Source organism: Nyctibius grandis, chromosome 5 (genome assembly GCF_013368605.1).
Source record: "Nyctibius grandis isolate bNycGra1 chromosome 5, bNycGra1.pri, whole genome shotgun sequence".
Taxonomy (NCBI): domain Eukaryota; kingdom Metazoa; phylum Chordata; class Aves; order Nyctibiiformes; family Nyctibiidae; genus Nyctibius; species Nyctibius grandis.
The window spans coordinates 42,537,941-42,554,456 of NC_090662.1; the positions used below are offsets into that span (position 1 = coordinate 42,537,941).

At 39.4% G+C, this 16,516-nt stretch overlaps 1 protein-coding gene across 1 annotated transcript in view; it reads left to right on the forward strand.

The window, feature by feature from the left end:
* The window catches only part of MYRFL (myelin regulatory factor like), a 47,717-nt gene that overhangs the window by 19,002 nt on the left and 12,199 nt on the right, over window positions 1-16,516 (forward strand). Inside the window, exons 8-19 of the mRNA XM_068402100.1 lie at window positions 322-398; window positions 1,668-1,778; window positions 2,363-2,453; window positions 6,538-6,738; window positions 7,148-7,256; window positions 7,548-7,657; window positions 12,567-12,730; window positions 13,329-13,392; window positions 14,543-14,628; window positions 15,409-15,498; window positions 15,603-15,646; window positions 15,759-15,927. Coding sequence (XP_068258201.1) covers window positions 322-398; window positions 1,668-1,778; window positions 2,363-2,453; window positions 6,538-6,738; window positions 7,148-7,256; window positions 7,548-7,657; window positions 12,567-12,730; window positions 13,329-13,392; window positions 14,543-14,628; window positions 15,409-15,498; window positions 15,603-15,646; window positions 15,759-15,927 — 1,316 coding nt within the window. The remainder of the gene's footprint in view (window positions 1-321; window positions 399-1,667; window positions 1,779-2,362; window positions 2,454-6,537; window positions 6,739-7,147; window positions 7,257-7,547; window positions 7,658-12,566; window positions 12,731-13,328; window positions 13,393-14,542; window positions 14,629-15,408; window positions 15,499-15,602; window positions 15,647-15,758; window positions 15,928-16,516) is intronic.

Here is a 16,516-nt window from a genome sequence, read left to right on the forward strand (position 1 = left end):
AGCATAAGAATAAGTGATAGAATGAGCCGATAGCAGTCTAATTCAGAAGGCAATTTTTCTTTTGCAAATTAATGAATGACTTTTCCTCTTTTTTTTTTTTTTTTTCTTTCTAAATGTGTCCACAGAAAGATTTGGGTCTTCAGACTAGCTGTCAGGTGTCAATTGATCAATTCTGGTGTTGATTTCTGTGTAGTTCCATGAGAAACAAGAGAGATTACACTGTTTCAGAAACAATTTGCCTATTGATTTCTATTTCAAATTTTATGTGTTTGAAAATTTAATATTCTTGTAATTTTTGAAAATTCTTTTTTTTCTTTGTAGGTAGAAGCTCCAAATCAAACAATTGCTATTGAACAGTCTCAGTCAGATCGAAGCAAAAAAACTTTCTATCCTGTTAAGTAAGAATTTTGAGAAAATGATTCCATTTTATTTCAATATGTGATTGGTCTGAAATGTGAAGTAGCTGTTTCTTGGAAACTTATAGTAGCTCTAAGCCAGTTTTCTGATCTTTATCCAAATTCCATTCTGGGTGCGGACATAGAATCACAGCAGTAATATATACCTGGTTTCCCTTCATTAAGGAAAATTTTCAGCGGCTTTACAAATGTGTTAAGTATGCCTATCCAAAATATTTATATTTAGCTAGCAACACTGTTGTATGCTGTTTAGAGCTGTATAGCAGATGCATTTTCCATCTTAAAAAATGTCAGTGATGTTCCTGTGCTGCATGAACATGAGATGTATTTGCAGTGCTTTTAAGGAGTAGTGCCCCTGCTAGAAACATACGTGCAGCTTCTCCCTGGAACTCTCTGCCATTCTTCTGCATCTTAACTCACTGACAGAATCAATGTTTGTTCTTCTGGCTTTAAGTGTCTTCTGTTGGAGCTGTTCTGTTCTCTATAAATAAATAAATAAACCTTAACACAGAAAAAGATAAGACAGTGTCAAGTTTGACAGGACAATACTGGGATAAAGACTCCAATATATAATCTGTAAAAATGAACTTTGAGCTTGGGAGAAGAGCTTGATTTTCACTAAATTACCTCTATCATGGCATTTTTCTTCCTTTTGCATGCAGACAATAGATTCCGGGTGTGTGTAAATTGTTTCATGGGTGAATGTTCAGTGGACAGTGATTCTGTGGTTTTCTCCATGCAAACTCTTTGTTCATATTATTAATCACTTACAGGAGCAGTGCCATTATGTATTTGAGACATAGATGTATGTTTTATACTTCCAGACATATAAGTTAGGTGCAGGTGAAAAAAAGGGCAAGCAGTAAAATGTCTTTAATTTAATGTGGAAATTCAGATCCGATAATAAGCAATGTAACCTTGGCAAGAAACAAATACCCATCATATGGAACACATACGGTTTTATTATGTTCAAGACTGTGTACAAAGAGACCAAGAAACACAGTACTCCTGTTACTAAGAACAGTTTCCTACTGCTGGTGCTTTATCCTGTTTATCTCCATGACATAATCACTGTGTTTTTAATGCATTTTTATAAACCAGGGTTACTGCATTTTTATGCGAGTTCCTCTGTTTTTTTCATTTGTCAGTTTTTTTCTCAGAACTGTTTTAATGAGTTTGAGGAAATCTGGCTTCAGCTAGGTAGATCTCCAAATGCTTATTTCCCTGATCTCGTTTCCTTTTCTGTTTTAGAGTTGATCTGCCAGGGGACCAGATAACTAAAGTTACACTTGGAAGGTTGCATTTCAGTGAAACAACAGCAAATAATATGAGAAAAAAAGGGAAACCTAATCCTGACCAGAGGTATTGCTGTAGCTAGTTGGCCTGTGTGTGTGAAGTGGAAAAGACGTCTACTTTGGAATGGAGCTGATGTTTGTGAAAAATCTCAGCTTTGCCAAATCTGTGATTTTATTTCAAATTCTGTGATACTTGGTATCTGCTTAAAGGCCTTTTTTCTAGACTCACAGAATGATATGAGGATAAAAGAAAATACCTCATCCTCATGGTTAGAGATTGTTTCAGGAAATCATAGCCAGAATGATGGCTGACAAAATCAGGAAGCCAAAAAAACCAAATAATGATAATTTTCTTCTGAGGAAGGAAGGGTCTTCATCTTTGAGTCTTCATTACTTAAATTTGTCAAAACTACTGTAATCTTTGTTCATTTTCAGTGATCATGGGGACTGAAAGAGCGTATTACTTGAGAGTGAAGGAAATACTTTTTCTTTCATGTTGTAACACAAATACATTTAAAAAAATGTATGCAAAAAAATTATGACTATCTTTTTAGGTATCAATAATAGCAGCTGTATTTAAAACATTTTATTTTTTTTCTGTGAGAAGATATTACTTCAATTATTGTCTTGATTAAATCAATTTCAAATTAGATACTTCATGCTGGTAGTTGGACTGTATGCTGTCTCTCAGGACCAATTCTACCTACTGTCTGCAAATGTCTCTGAAAAGATCATTGTGAGGGTAGGTAAAAATTTATATTGCTTTCATGTGAAAAGTATTTACTTTTTTGATATTCACAGGAGACTATGGGGGGCTGAATCTTGGGCATAAAAGTTACCATTGACTCAAAAAGATCGAGGAAAAAAATTACAGTTGCATATTGTATGAGTATGTTATCTTTTAATTATTGGGATTTTAAAACGTTAAAAGTAGAGCTGTAGAAGAATTTAAAAAGAAAGCTTTTTGTAAATTCCAATACAAAATACGTTGATTTTTCCAGATTGTTTTTCCTTTGACGTGAAACAATTTCCTACACTTGCCAGGAATTTGGTAAATGCTTTCATTGGCTAGATGCTTCATTTTCAAAGGAGGATGAGAAAGCAAAAAAAAATGCAAGGAAAGAAGGTCAAGCAGCTCTAGGAAGATCAAGGCCTACAGCTACCCCTTTCCATTGAACCCAATGAGTATTTCAGCTCTTAATTTGGTGGTTGTAATATAGGTTTCAAAATAGAAAAAGGAAGAATGGTCTCTCTTCTTCATGACCATTACTTTTCAGTCCCTTGATCCACGTAAAGTTTTCCTTTTAGTACTCAGCTTTAGCCTACAGTTAGGGTTAGACTTGGAAGAGAGAAAAAACCCAGAGCTCTGTTGTAGCTGGAGCTATGGAGGGTGAGGGTTACGAGAGAGAGACAGCGCAGAGCCCCAGCATGAGTGGGGTTGCAAGGGGGCTGCCAAGGGAAGGTGAGGGCTGCCAAAACCTTTCAGTCCTGATCCCTTTTTTGTGTGACCAGTAGCTGGTGGTTAATGTTTGAACTGGACATAGTCTAGGCTTATGGTTATTTCTAGGGTGAAGATTATGTTCAGGGCTTAGAAAGATAGGAAATGCATAAGTGCTGTGTGGTGGGGCTGCAAAGGATTATGAGGGCCTCTGGAAGACTGTAGTCCAGTGAACTTTTTCGTGTGGACCAGTCAAGGACCTGCTTCTTGTTTGTGTGGAGTCTTTCTGATCCTTAGTTTATGCTGAGGAATAGGCCTGAGCATTTGTTTGAGAGTCAAATAAGACCAAGAGCTCTAGTGTAATAGGTGGAGCTGGGAAGGGGCTGTTGACTGCCTAGGCAGACAATGTACGGCCAAAAAGGACCCAAGCAATGGCCTACAAAAAATGATGCCAGGACTAAAAGCTGTCAACAGCCATAAACCCTCTTCCCAGAGTTACAGTCAGGTTTTTTGGAGGGCAATATGGCCAAGAGTTCCTTTCTGGGTGGAGCTGTGAAAGGGCTTTGAAAGCAATGTTTGCAGTTCAGTAGTTTTCTTCTCTGCTGAGAAGTTTTATCATGCTGGTCGTTACTGTGGGTTCTTTTATTTCAGGGCACTGAAGCATTGCATTTGTATCATTCCTGCATACTTAGTTCTTTTCCTTTTTTGTCCATTAATTTCCACAATACTGCTTTCGTATGAATTTCTCTTTCTGCATCTATCAGTGTTACAAATATAATCTCTGTACTAATTTGGGAAAGCTGTTGAATTTTCACATTTAACTCATCCTTGGGATTATTGTTACCTTATAAAATATATATTTTTATGAAATTTACATTTTCTTACCATTTTTAATATTAGATTCATTTGAAATTTCAATGAAGAGAGCTCTTTCGATGTGTGTGAGACAGGTTTTTAATAGGAAGCCAGGGAATGAGATTTTGCAAACCTGGCTGCTATTCCAGACAAAGGAAAAAGAAGGCAGAAAAGCAGAAGGATAAAGATACTGTGATCTGAAGTGGTGAAAATGTCAACAGGAAAGCTGGAAAGAAAAAAAAGTCATTTTCCAGATGCCTGACAGGGCTTGAGTGGCAGGGTACAGTGCACCAGCCACTGGTTACCTTAAAGTGGCAAAGCTGTGCAAATGCACTGCGACAGAAACAACTTGTGTTCTGTCCCTTCATGCACTCAAACGTAACCTAATGAAACTACCAGCTGAGTCGTGGTTATCAGGCATATCAGGTCATGCTCTAGTTGTGACAAGCAGTGATAAGTGCACAGCGCCATGCGTTGTAGATGGCAAAGCCTTGTGAAAACCTGGCTTTTTAAAATGAGTGCGAACTTTTTATGGTGATCATACTTTTGTTCAGACTCAAATTTTAAAGCCTGAATTCAGAGTTAAAAAAAAAAATTAACAGAATTAATTATTGAAACCAAATGCCTTTTCTAGTTATACACACTCCATCGTTTTTTTGGTGTTCTTTGAAAGACCCTGTTTCCTTGACACGAAATTTCCAATATGAGTAAATTTTAAACATTACAGAGGATTTTAGAGAATTTACAAATAAGTTTATTTTGTGATCCCTCATTGAAAATGACATTTGGTTAACTAGATAGTAATAATTATTTGTTTTTCCAGATGGTCACCTCTTTAAACTGTTATTTTTAGACATCATAGGTCTCTAGAACGTAGCAATCAGGTTTTGAATGTAATTTATACTTTTTTTATATTTATGTAATTTATACTTTTACTCAGTTGCTGAGTAAAACCAAATTAATTTGGTAGCTGTGACTTGCAGAAATTACTATTAGAAAGTGTTCCTGCCCATTTAATTGAGCAGTGTTTTCTACCAATCCAAAAACACAAATTCAAAAAAATCTCATTATTCCATTTTATTTTTGAGGCCTATTAGTAAGACTTAAGCTCCTCAGAATGTCAAAAAACTTTTCAGTTAGTGACTTAACTTTTTGTGTGTGTTTTGTTGTGGAAATTCCCACAAAGAGACAAGTGTTTCCTCAGCCATAGTTTGTTGGACACTTCATTTTGGGGCAGCACTGAATGAAAAATGCTTGTCTCATCTCTGCTCCTATCAGGCTTCTTGCTCCTCTTCCCACACTCCTCAGCCATACTGGTGCAACGGTTTTTCCAGGGCCCTGCAATGAACAGGAATGGGGACTGGTCTGTGTTAAAAATAAGTCTTAATTTTTGTGCTTTGTTAATTTTAAGTCAGGCTGGTTCCTCCATTGTCATCTATGTTGGTGTATCAGCAGAACTGAGGGCTGGCAGGTGGGGATGGGTGATGGGGTGATGTGGGCTGCCTATACTGGTTCTGCTGCCAGAAGAAGGGTACATCAAGCTAAAGCCCTGGGGCATAGTTTGGATGACTTTCCTCCCCCTGCATCACAGTTGTCCATTCCTTCGGTTGTGCTCAGGTGGTTGTCTGTCTGACATTGCTGCAAAATGATTGCAGGAAATAGAATGGGACTGAAGAGTAAACCTGAGCCCTACAAAACCTAATGTCCTCCATGGCTCCCCAGCAGATGTTTTGATGATTGTGAAAAAGGGTTTGGCGGGGGGGGGCAGTCTCACTACTCCTTCCCGCCTCCCTCTCTTCTCCTTGTTTTAATATTTTTGTTGTGGAGCAAGGCTCCACTGTACTAGGTATTGTGTAAACGGAGAACAGAATGAGTCCTTTCCACAAATGATTTACAATTAAATTTGTGATTTACCATTTAGGTAATGCAGTTGGGCTTCTTTTTTTCACTTATTTTTTTTACATAGGTATTTCTAGAAACCTGCAATACATGGTATTTATGGTTAAGAGCATCTACTTTAGGAGAACAGGACCTGCGAATGCAAGCCAAGATCACCTGTGATCCGTTCAGCACAGGCTTTCAGCATAGGCTTTCAATACATGTTGGAAAAGTTTGTGAAATAACATGTAAAAGATAGAAACTGGTGTGGCGAAAGCATATTAAAAAAAAAACAAACCTTTTAATCTCTGCGTTGTTTCCCCTTTTCTGATTTCCAGCCTCAGCTGAAATTTGCTGGTAAATAAAGAATGGTTATGTGGCATAATGTCAAAGTTAAAATTTGGAAAGCTTTGGACATTGATAATTTAGCTTAAAGTAGAATTCAAGGGAAAAAGCAATGAGGCCAATGCTGTGTGAGCAGAAACACTTAGAAGTGACTCCACTCTGGTTTTTTTTCTGTTGGTGTGTTAGAAAAGCCCTCGAATATAATTTAAATATTAAAGATTTGGCATTTCATTTTCCCTGAATTTCTAATGGAATAAGCAATAGTACATCTATGCTATACTATATCTTTAAATACAATTTTTTCTTCCAGGCATCTAATCCAGGGCAGTTTGAGAATGACAATGATGTGCTGTGGCAGCGAGGACATGTTCCAGAGACGATAGTCTATCATGGTCGAGTAGGAATTAACACAGATGCACCAGACGAAGCACTGGTTGTCTGCGGAAATGCAAAAGTTATGGGCAGAGTCATGCATCCATCTGACAGCCGAGCAAAACAGAATATCCGGGAGGTAAGGGCTGTGGAGTATTTAGGGCATTTATGTTTGCACCACAGCACATGTGTGGATCATTGTTCTGACACATGAAGCAGCTTCTTTATCCCGGGTGTGCTGAAATGCTGGCCTGAAGAAATCAGATGTACCACTGTGCTCTGTAGAGCCATTGCCTGTGGGCTTTGGAAGAGGCTGACCATAGAAGCTGGGGATATCTATGTAAATGGGAGCTGTCAGAATGAAGGGTAACTGGCAATACAAATACAAATAGCACTCTGCTAATGGGGAACAGGAAGGTTGTCCGTATTGTTTGATGTGAAGATTGGCCAAGTGGCTGTGTCAGGCTTGTTGCTATCCCAGTGAAGTCCTGGATGCCATGACCATTCTTAATGTTTCAACATGTGAATCTTGGTATGTGTCCAACTAGGTCGATACGAATGAGCAGTTGAGAAGAATAGCACAAATGAGGCTGGTGGAGTATGACTACAAGCCTGAATTTGCATCTGTTATGGGAATAAAAAATACCCACGAAACAGGTATTCAGTCAGCTCTGTTCCCGTTTTTCATTAACTTCCACTGATGTTCATTGTTCCATAGTGCCTTTTAACACCCTGCTATTTCATCCTCATTTCTTAGGATACTACAATAGCACACTTTGCTGTGTTTCTCTTGTGATAGAAAATCCTGGATTTTCCTACCACAGAGAAATTCTAGATCATGTTTGGCCCTACCTGTAGCTTTCAGGATGGGCAACTCAAAGCACACAGCCATGGTCAACAGTATGCCACTATATTTCCTGACTTTAACTTCTGTTATCTTGTGAACAGGAATAATAGCCCAGGAAGTGAAGGAGCTTTTACCTCAAGCTGTTAGAGAAGTTGGAGATGTTGCTTGTGATGATGGAGAAAAAATAGAAAACTTCCTTATGGTTGACAAGGTATGGTCTTGAGAGAGAAAGTGGAGGTGTGTATTTAGACTGTTCCTTTCATATATGGAGCTATAAACACGCACTATGCTTTATACAAAGATGTAGGCCTTCACATGCGTTTACAAAAATAGTGTTTGGCAAATCATTGGAAACACTGAACCACCAGGTGTTAGTAAATGGCAGAATCTTTTAACAACAAAAAGTATTTACATTAAAATCTCATAACAATAAATAAATATACAATAAAAGAGAAAAAGAAAAAAACTAACTTTGCTGAATAAGGGGGGATGATTTCATAGCATTGGTCCAACAAGTGAGACTCCAAAACATTATTTTGTGTTTAAGTGTTTAAGTTAATTGTGTTCCAGAAGTGAACTAAGCAATGATGGCGTTATATTTGTTAAATAAAAACTGCCTTAGTCTAATCCTGGTGTAATCGCTTCATACCAAATACAAATGCTAACTCTGTGTGATCTGTGGGAAGGTTTTTTTGGCCATCTGAAATCCTTATTATAGCTTCAAAATCATATACTGTAAAATGTTTTTGGCACACAAAGTAATTACCATGCTCATAGGTTAGAAACGATGCCTTAGTCTATTGTCCTGTGCTCTCTTCCCCTCCTTTTCCTGTAGAAACAGGACTGCAAGGGACTGTCAGTCACAGAGTCCAGTCACACATAATTGCAGACAGCGCTTGTCCAGATCATGGCTCAGGGCGGCCCCTCTGTTGTGCGCTGGTTCACTGCAGGTCAAGGACCACTTCTCAGCTTTTTCCCACTTAGAGCTGATAATGGGAAGAAGGAGGTTTTACAGATTGGTAGCCTTGTCTTGTCTGAATGATGACACGAACATGATCCTGTATTCATTATAATCATGCATTCTTTCATTATTTTATAGAAAACACAAGTTTACACCACCAAACTTGGAGAAAATATCTATAAGAAATATTGCATTTCACTTGTCTTCTTTAGAGGCTACAAATAAGTTAAATTCATAGGTGAAATCTGCTAAGCTGTATTCCGTGTAAAGGAGGCATGAATTAGACACCTTGAATAAAGCTGTGGAAAGAGCATTTTCTGGAGATACTGCTGAAAAGGAAAAAAGTAAAAAAGTTTCTACTTCTAGAAAATTTGCTGTATTTGGTCAGGATTCCAGCCTGTAGCTGATTTCTAGATGCTCATAGAAGAGCAGTGGTGTTAGATAGTGACACTAGGTTCATTAGCCCTTCCTGTTACATTGTGTGGCAGCTGCAGCATAATTTACATTTTTTGAGCCCCCCACGAAACCGCTTTGGGTTAGTAAATTTTTTTCTGGCAAAACTTTTAGGCTGGACAACTGAGCTTTTGATTTAGTAGAAAAATTGCTACAAAATTTATCTAATTGAAATACCTCTCTTTGCTGAAGTATCACACAAAATACTGTCTGTAACAGTGCCTCACAGCACTGCTGTTTGAGCCCTTTGTGTTCCCTTTCTCCTCTGTAGCTTGGGTCTCTGGACAGCGCTTGCCAGGATGTGCTCCAGGGACGTGACCTAGCAAATGGAAAAAGCCTGCTGCACCCTGAGGGGTGACAAGGATGTGGCCCAAGCAGGAATGAGTTGTTAGAGCAATGGCTTATTTACTACTTAGCTTTCTCTTGACTACTTGGCTAGGTCTGAAATCACTTCACAAACACTTTGACATTGTTTTAATTTGGTTATGTGAATTACTGCAGTGCAACCTGTGCTTTCTCTTCTTTCTCCTAACACCAGTGGCAGAGCATGTGAATGTAAATTCTGTGACCTTTGGGGAGAAAGTGGCACGAGACATCTATGTCTGACAGTTTAAGATGTATATTGAATTCAGAGCTTTGGGACATCTGGTGTTCCAGGTGGAATATCTGCTCTAAATATCTGAAGCTCCCAACTCCAGAATAGCTCATCACCTTGAGTAGTAAATGGACAGTGCTTCATATCTTTGCTCACAGTTAGTCAGGTGTTGAGGCCTTGAGCTTTGTTATTTCACATTCCAAGTTTAGTTCCAGATAAGCAGGATATTGGCTTGTTTGGTTGTGTCTCTTTGTCAGTTACCTGTTCGGCATTGTTGAACTCTGCAAAATTAATTGATTGCATTACACTTTTGAACCAGGCTCTGCTACATTCTAGATAAATGCCTCAACTGTGTGGAAATTTGCTAGTTTGGGACAAGACTCTTCCTTCTTTTCTCAACCTCACTGTGCTCAGTACTTTGTCACCAGTGAGGCAGTAAAACTCAGAATCACAGAATCACAGAATCAATCAGGTTGGAAGAGACCTCTGGGATCATCGAGTCCAATCATTGCCCTGACACCACCATGTCAACTAGACCATGGCACTAAGTGCCATGTCCAGTCTTTTCTTAAACACATCCAGAGATGGTGACTCCACCATCTCCCTGGGCAGCCCATTCCAATGGCTAATAACCCTTTCTGAAAAGAAATTCTTCCTAATGTCCAACCTCAACCTCCCCTGGCGAAGCTTGAGGCTATGTCCTCTTGTCTTATCGCTAGTTGCCTGGGAGAAGAGTCCGACTCCCACTTCACTACAACCTCCCTTCAGGTAGTTGTAGACTGCAATAAGGTCACCTCTGAGCCTCCTCTTCTCCAGGCTAAACAACCCCAGCTCCCTCAGCCGTTCCTCGTAGGTCAGACCCTCCAGACCCTTCACCAACTTGGTCGCCCTCCTCTGGACTCGCTCCAACACCTCAACATCTTTCTTGAAGTGCGGGGCCCAGAGCTGGACACAGTATTCAAGGTGCGGCCTCACCAGTGCCGAGTAGAGAGGGACGATCACTTCCCTAGACCGGCTGGCTACACTATTCCTAATGGAGGCCAGGATGCCATTGGCCTTCTTGGCCACCTGGGCACACTGCTGGCTCATGTTTAGCCGGCTGTCGATCAGCACCCCCAAGTCTCTTTCCGCCGGGCCACTTTCTAACCACTCTTCCCCCAGCCTGTAGCATTGCATGGGATTGTTGTGGCTGAAGTGCAAGACCTGGCACTTGTTCTTGTTGAACCTCATGCCGTTGGTCTCGGCCCATCTATCTAACCTGTCCAGCTCCCTCTGTAGGGCCTTCCTACCCTCCAGCAGATCGACACTCCCACCCAGCTTGGTGTCATCTGCAAATTTACTGAGGGTGCACTCAATCCCTATGTCTAGATCATCTATAAAGATACTGAACAGCACTGGCCCCAGAACCGAGTCCTGGGGAGCACCGCTAGTGACCCACCGCCAGCTGGACTTTGCCCCATTCACCACCACTCTCTGGGCTCGGCCATCCAGCCAGTTTTTAACCCATCGAAGAGTCCACCCATCCAAGCCCCGGGCAGCCAGTTTGTCTAGGAGGATGCTGTGGGAGACAGTGTCGAATGCCTTACTGAAGTCTAGATAGACTACATCCACAGCCCTGCCCTCATCTACTAAGCGGGTCACTTTGTCATAGAAGGAGACCAGGTTGGTCGAGCAGGACCTGCCTTTCATGAATCCATGTTGGCTGGCCCTGGTGCCCCGATTGTCCTGCATGTGCCGTGTAATGGCACTCAGGATGATCTGTTCCAACTCTGATCAGTCCTTTTTCCCCAAAGAAATTATTCCTTCCTTTTGCCAGATGAGCCATTTTCTCAGCTAGTTGAAGTCACCTAGAAGAGATTCGTACATGATTTGAAGAGAATGGAAAGGGCAGCTGCTACATATCATTGATATGAGGACAAGTGACTGTATAAATGATGTCATAGTTCTAGGCACAGGAGGTTATTTTGAAATCACTTTTTTAGTTGAACTGGCTGTTGGTCTTCTGGCAGTAGAGAAGTTTGCAACTTATCACCGATACCTGTGGTGTGGTTCTGTTTATACAAAATACTGTCTGTTCTTATGGAATGAAGTCACCTCTAAAAGAAAGGTGTGCATGGCATTTATGATGTGAAAGGCAAAACTCTGCTTTTGCCTTACTTCTGCATGATTTGACTAGATTAGAACACTTAGCAACATTAACTGCAGTAATAGTTTCATCCAAGGTTTAATGGCATCAGTCTGGTTGTACATTAGTATGAGAAAGCCATTCTTTCGAACACAGCAAAGTAAGTATGCTGTTACCATACTCCTGGAGTGGATCAGTAATCATTTTTGGCTCAGAAATGGATAAAATACTTATTACCTGGATGGTTGTACTGAGGGCTTCTCCAGCAGCAGATTGATATCTAGATGATAAGCAGTGGGTAGAAGAATGGAAGGCTTTTCGCAGGTAAAATATTCAGAAGGAGTTAATGGAAGGTGTCTGAACTATGTTAGTTGCAGAGCTGATCACGGTGTTAGAACTTATAGGGCTCCTGTAAGAGGCTGGAGAGGTTGAAGGGGAAAACAAAATGTCATGCCATCACTGCTTGACCTCTGGTTCGGATCTTTTCATGTCTCACTGATTCCTGTGTGATTCACGTTATGTGTAAACATGGATAGAAACTCTGGCTTATCTGAGCCAGGTTAGTCAATCCTGTAGGTAGATGGTTGGATCTACATTTTGCTAAGGGATTCTGAAATCTGTGTTCAGGTGCAGCACTACAAATCACATAGTAGATACTTGCTGTGACAGTATTAAGCTTTAAAATTCAACGCAGTATGAAGGTAAAATATAGTTTAAATTCTTCACCTACAAAGCCCTTTAACTTCTTCAAATTTTTCTGCAAGTCTTCATTTTCAATTTACTGCAAATTGAACATAAGCAATTTTTACAATCTAGCAAAAGGGTGTTATAATCATAAGTGCGTCTCATTTACAGTGACATAACTTATGTTTGCATTTTAAATCTTCAGTGTATCCTTACATAGGTGAATTCTGTACTCATTACTGCTTGTTACGTCTGATTGATGAATATACCGTGTCTATTTTTGCCATTGTTTTCCTTCTCAGGATCAGATCTTTATGGAGAATGTTGGTGCTGTAAAGCAGCTTTGTAAACTAACCAACAATCTTGAAGTCAGAATAGAAGAATTGGAACAGTGGAATAAGAAACTGGCCAGGCTGAAACGGATGAGCAGTTTAAAGTCAACAGTCAGTGAAGAGAGCAAAGTCAGGTACCTCTCTCTGGAATGTCCTCTGATAGTTGTCACAGAAATTGGTAAAGTGGTCTCTGTGGTAGAAATGAAAACTGATTTTTCTTGACAGTGGAATTCAGCTCATTATTTCCAGCATTTAAGTTGTGCAGAAAAAGAAAATTTCTCGTATTTTTTAACTCACTGACAAAATTAGTATTTGAAATGGCTGTTAAATTGCAGTCATTTTTGTAATTGCCTCAGTTGCATAAATCAAGGGTAGATTATGTCCAGTTACAGCCCTGGAGCTTGGAAATTGCTGATAAGAGAAATCTGCAGAGCTGCTTCTGCAAGAAGGAGTCTTCCTTAGTGCTTCAGTGGAAGTGATGAGCATTTCCTATTTCTAAATCATTTCCCTAAGTTTTCTTTGAAATCAAACGTAGCATTTAACAGCATTCACCTGAATGAGTTAACTGGAGGCCTTTGTTCTTGAAAATGCATCTGATTACACTTCTGACGTTCTGTTTTTAAATGTTAAAATTGCAAAAGCAGGTGACATTAACGCCGTACTGAAAATGTCTCTTTTTCATTTATTAGTTGCTGAAGCATTTGAATGTTAAAGAGATCTTGTCTCTTACAGCAGGTATAGTCGAGCTACTAGTCTTTTGCCATCAAAAAAATCAGTCCCGCTAAAATCCAGGAAAGTGAGTAAAATTAAATATATGAAACATGACTATGAGAGAGTTTTTGTGAGTGAGTGGTGAAAGCTTTCATATTTCTAAATATAGAATCAAATTCCTTAGCCAGAACTATTTAGTGTCATGCTAGCATCTTAAAAACTAAATGTACTGAGACAGAAAATACATATAAGGCACTTCCACTTCTCTTACCTATACATTGTGTGTGTGAGAGTAGATCCATGCTGTGTAATGGTGTGAAGGAGGAGACCTCAGCAGGAGAGAATTTTTGAGCCTGTAGGTGTGCTCACATGGTGCAGTGCAGCCTTACACAGAAATGCTTGTTTTCGTTTGGAAGTCTTCACAGTAATAATTCTTCCTCAGCTTTCTTCTTTGGATGAGAGTGTCTTGGTGGTTTGCAGTTAGCATCTCGTGTTTTGTACAGGATAATGCTGTCTTTCAGGTGGTTAAGATCTGGATAGGACGTCGTTGCTATTGCGGAATGACTTCCTCTTGCCTATATCCTGGTATAGAAAGAGGAGACCCCTTTTCACAGGGATTGAGTGAGTTAGGGAATATATGTTGACCTTTTTCAAGACAGTCTTCCTAGGCTGCTAAGTCCTGTTCTTTAAGATGAACCAACACTCATTTGCTTACCTTGCTTTTGCCAGTGCCAAAGAGCAAGAGAAAATAATAGGTCAAATGTTCTTTATTCCATAATGACAACCAAATGCTCCATCATCTAAGACCATCCTACTCGTTTGGAAAGTGCCTTTCTTCATCAATTACACCAGCCCGGAGCATATACTGAAAGCTGCTCATCTTTTAGTTCTGGCCCCTGCTTACTGAGTTCTTAATTTGATTTTGAAATACTTCAAGAGTATGAAAAATGGCAGGAAGAAAGGAGAAGGGGCTGTTATTTTTACCCATCCTTTCTTCCTCTGTAATGTTTCTGTCCCTAGACTATCAACAGTGTGCAATGCACTCACAGTTTTAGGGAGCTTTTCATTACTTAAGTTTTTCTCTTTAAATGCTGACATCTATATAAGGATGACTTGTATGGTTCCTCTGAAAGAAACAAGGTTAACTTAAAGTCATACTAGTGCAGTATTTCTTAAACTACTAGGAGTATCTTAGTTACGTGCCACTTAAATTAACCAAACATTTTTTTTTCTAGGTTTGTTTGTCAAAGAGGAAAGAGTCTTGCTCCATGAAGATTTTCTGGGTGACTGTAATAGCTTTGATTGCTATTATGGCACTATGGTAACAATTAATTATCAACAAGTTGACTTCTTTCTCCCTTCCCCTTTCTTCTTATCTCATCAGAAAGAAGATTGCAATTTTTTTCTTCTCCTCTCCCTTCCTACTCAAAGAACACAATGTATTAAAATTAACAGTGAATATGCCTGGTAATATTGTAAAGTTGAAATAATTTTAGAAAAGTGAGATACTCCTGTGGTGCACACACAACTACTAATCTCTGTCCATGTCACAATGTACGGTGCATGTTGAACGTATCTCAGTGGCTTGTGCTACAGGTCCAAAGCTGGACTCGTGAGACTGCATGTTTTATGCAGTCATTCTGTGCCTAAGTACAATTTCTGATGTACAGAGTGATTCTGTTGTGTGAAATTAAGCTGGACTTGTTCCCAGTGTGGTGGGCAGTCCTGTCACTCTGAAAGTTTAACTTGTGGCATTGCTCTTGTGGAAAGGAAACCATGCTCTGGACTTTTGAGATTGCCATTTTGTATTTCCAGTCCAAAAACCTGTGGCTTACAACCTCTCTGTGAACTGACTACTTTGAACTGGTGTTGTGATTCTATTTACAATGGAAAAGTGACCATATTTTGTGCTGAGTTTAGGTGTGTAGAAATATCTGACCTAAAACCATTAAATTCCGTTGAATTTTTTCCCCCAAAGGGGAAGTGATCAGACAGCTAACTCTTACATTACTACATTTAGACACAGTGCTGTCAAGGTATTATTCATATTATGTTACATAAGAGATGGATGTAAATCTACAGAATAATTCTCTCTCTACAGCGCTTTGACAATATCGACCCTATATTTACTTAGCATTCATGACAGACGTTTTGAAACACATCCGATTTACAGGCAAGTAGTTAAATTAGTGTTAGTGAATTAGAATTAGTAATAGATTGTGGATCAATCTGGTTTGGTCCACAGCTCTGATGTCCATTACTTAATGAATTGTTTTTCTTTTTCTTCATCATCAGTACCTCTAGTGCTGTTGTACTCTCTCCCTCTACCACTACAGCAGGTACTGTATCTCTGCTGGTCTGCGTACATGTAACAGGCTTTCAATTTCTGGGCTATTATAAAATGCCAGTAGACACACAGCACTAGTGAGAATTATGTCTTTTTTTCTTTAGCATTGCAGGGGGAAAGCACAATTTCTCAGAGCACGCAACCCATCAGCAGGATCCCTGAAGTGAATTTCTGTGACATTTTGCCTTGTGACAAGGTCTATTGTTGTCCAATTCATCAACAAAAAGTCAAATCTCTAAGTTATGAGAAAAGCAATGCACAGGAGAAACGTAAGTTGAAATATTAATTTCTATTATTTACCATTTGAGTAAAGACTATATGAAGAGTGTGGGGGAAGGGGCAAGAATCTTTAAAGGTAGTTAGCTCCCTACAAAAGAGCCTAGTCTAGAGGATTTAAAAAATCCTGATATAACTGATCACTGCTGCAGTTAATATGTTTTTGAAAAATCTGGCCTGGTTATTTCAGAATTCTGGCTCCTAAGATGTTTCGTCAGGTGTCACTATTCTTCCTGGCCATTCATGGTAAATAATTTTGTGTGAACCAGGAAGTCACTAATCCCTTTAATTAACCTTTGCCTACAGTTGGCCAGGAGTTGACTGGGGGTAGTGGAGGGTGAATTAGCAGATGTCAAAAAAACCACAAAACACTTAATGGTGTCACAGTGTGGTGATACTACATCTTTTCTGTGGGTGGAGACAGAAATTCAACTGCCAGAAAACATAACACTTAGAATTAAAACTCTGCTCATTCAGGCATGGTTTTTGAGTAATGTTATTTGAAGGCAGAGCTCTGCAATAAATTATTTTTACTGGAATGAATTCTCTTTTAGATATTATCTGCCAGATGTTATGTGTGTAATAT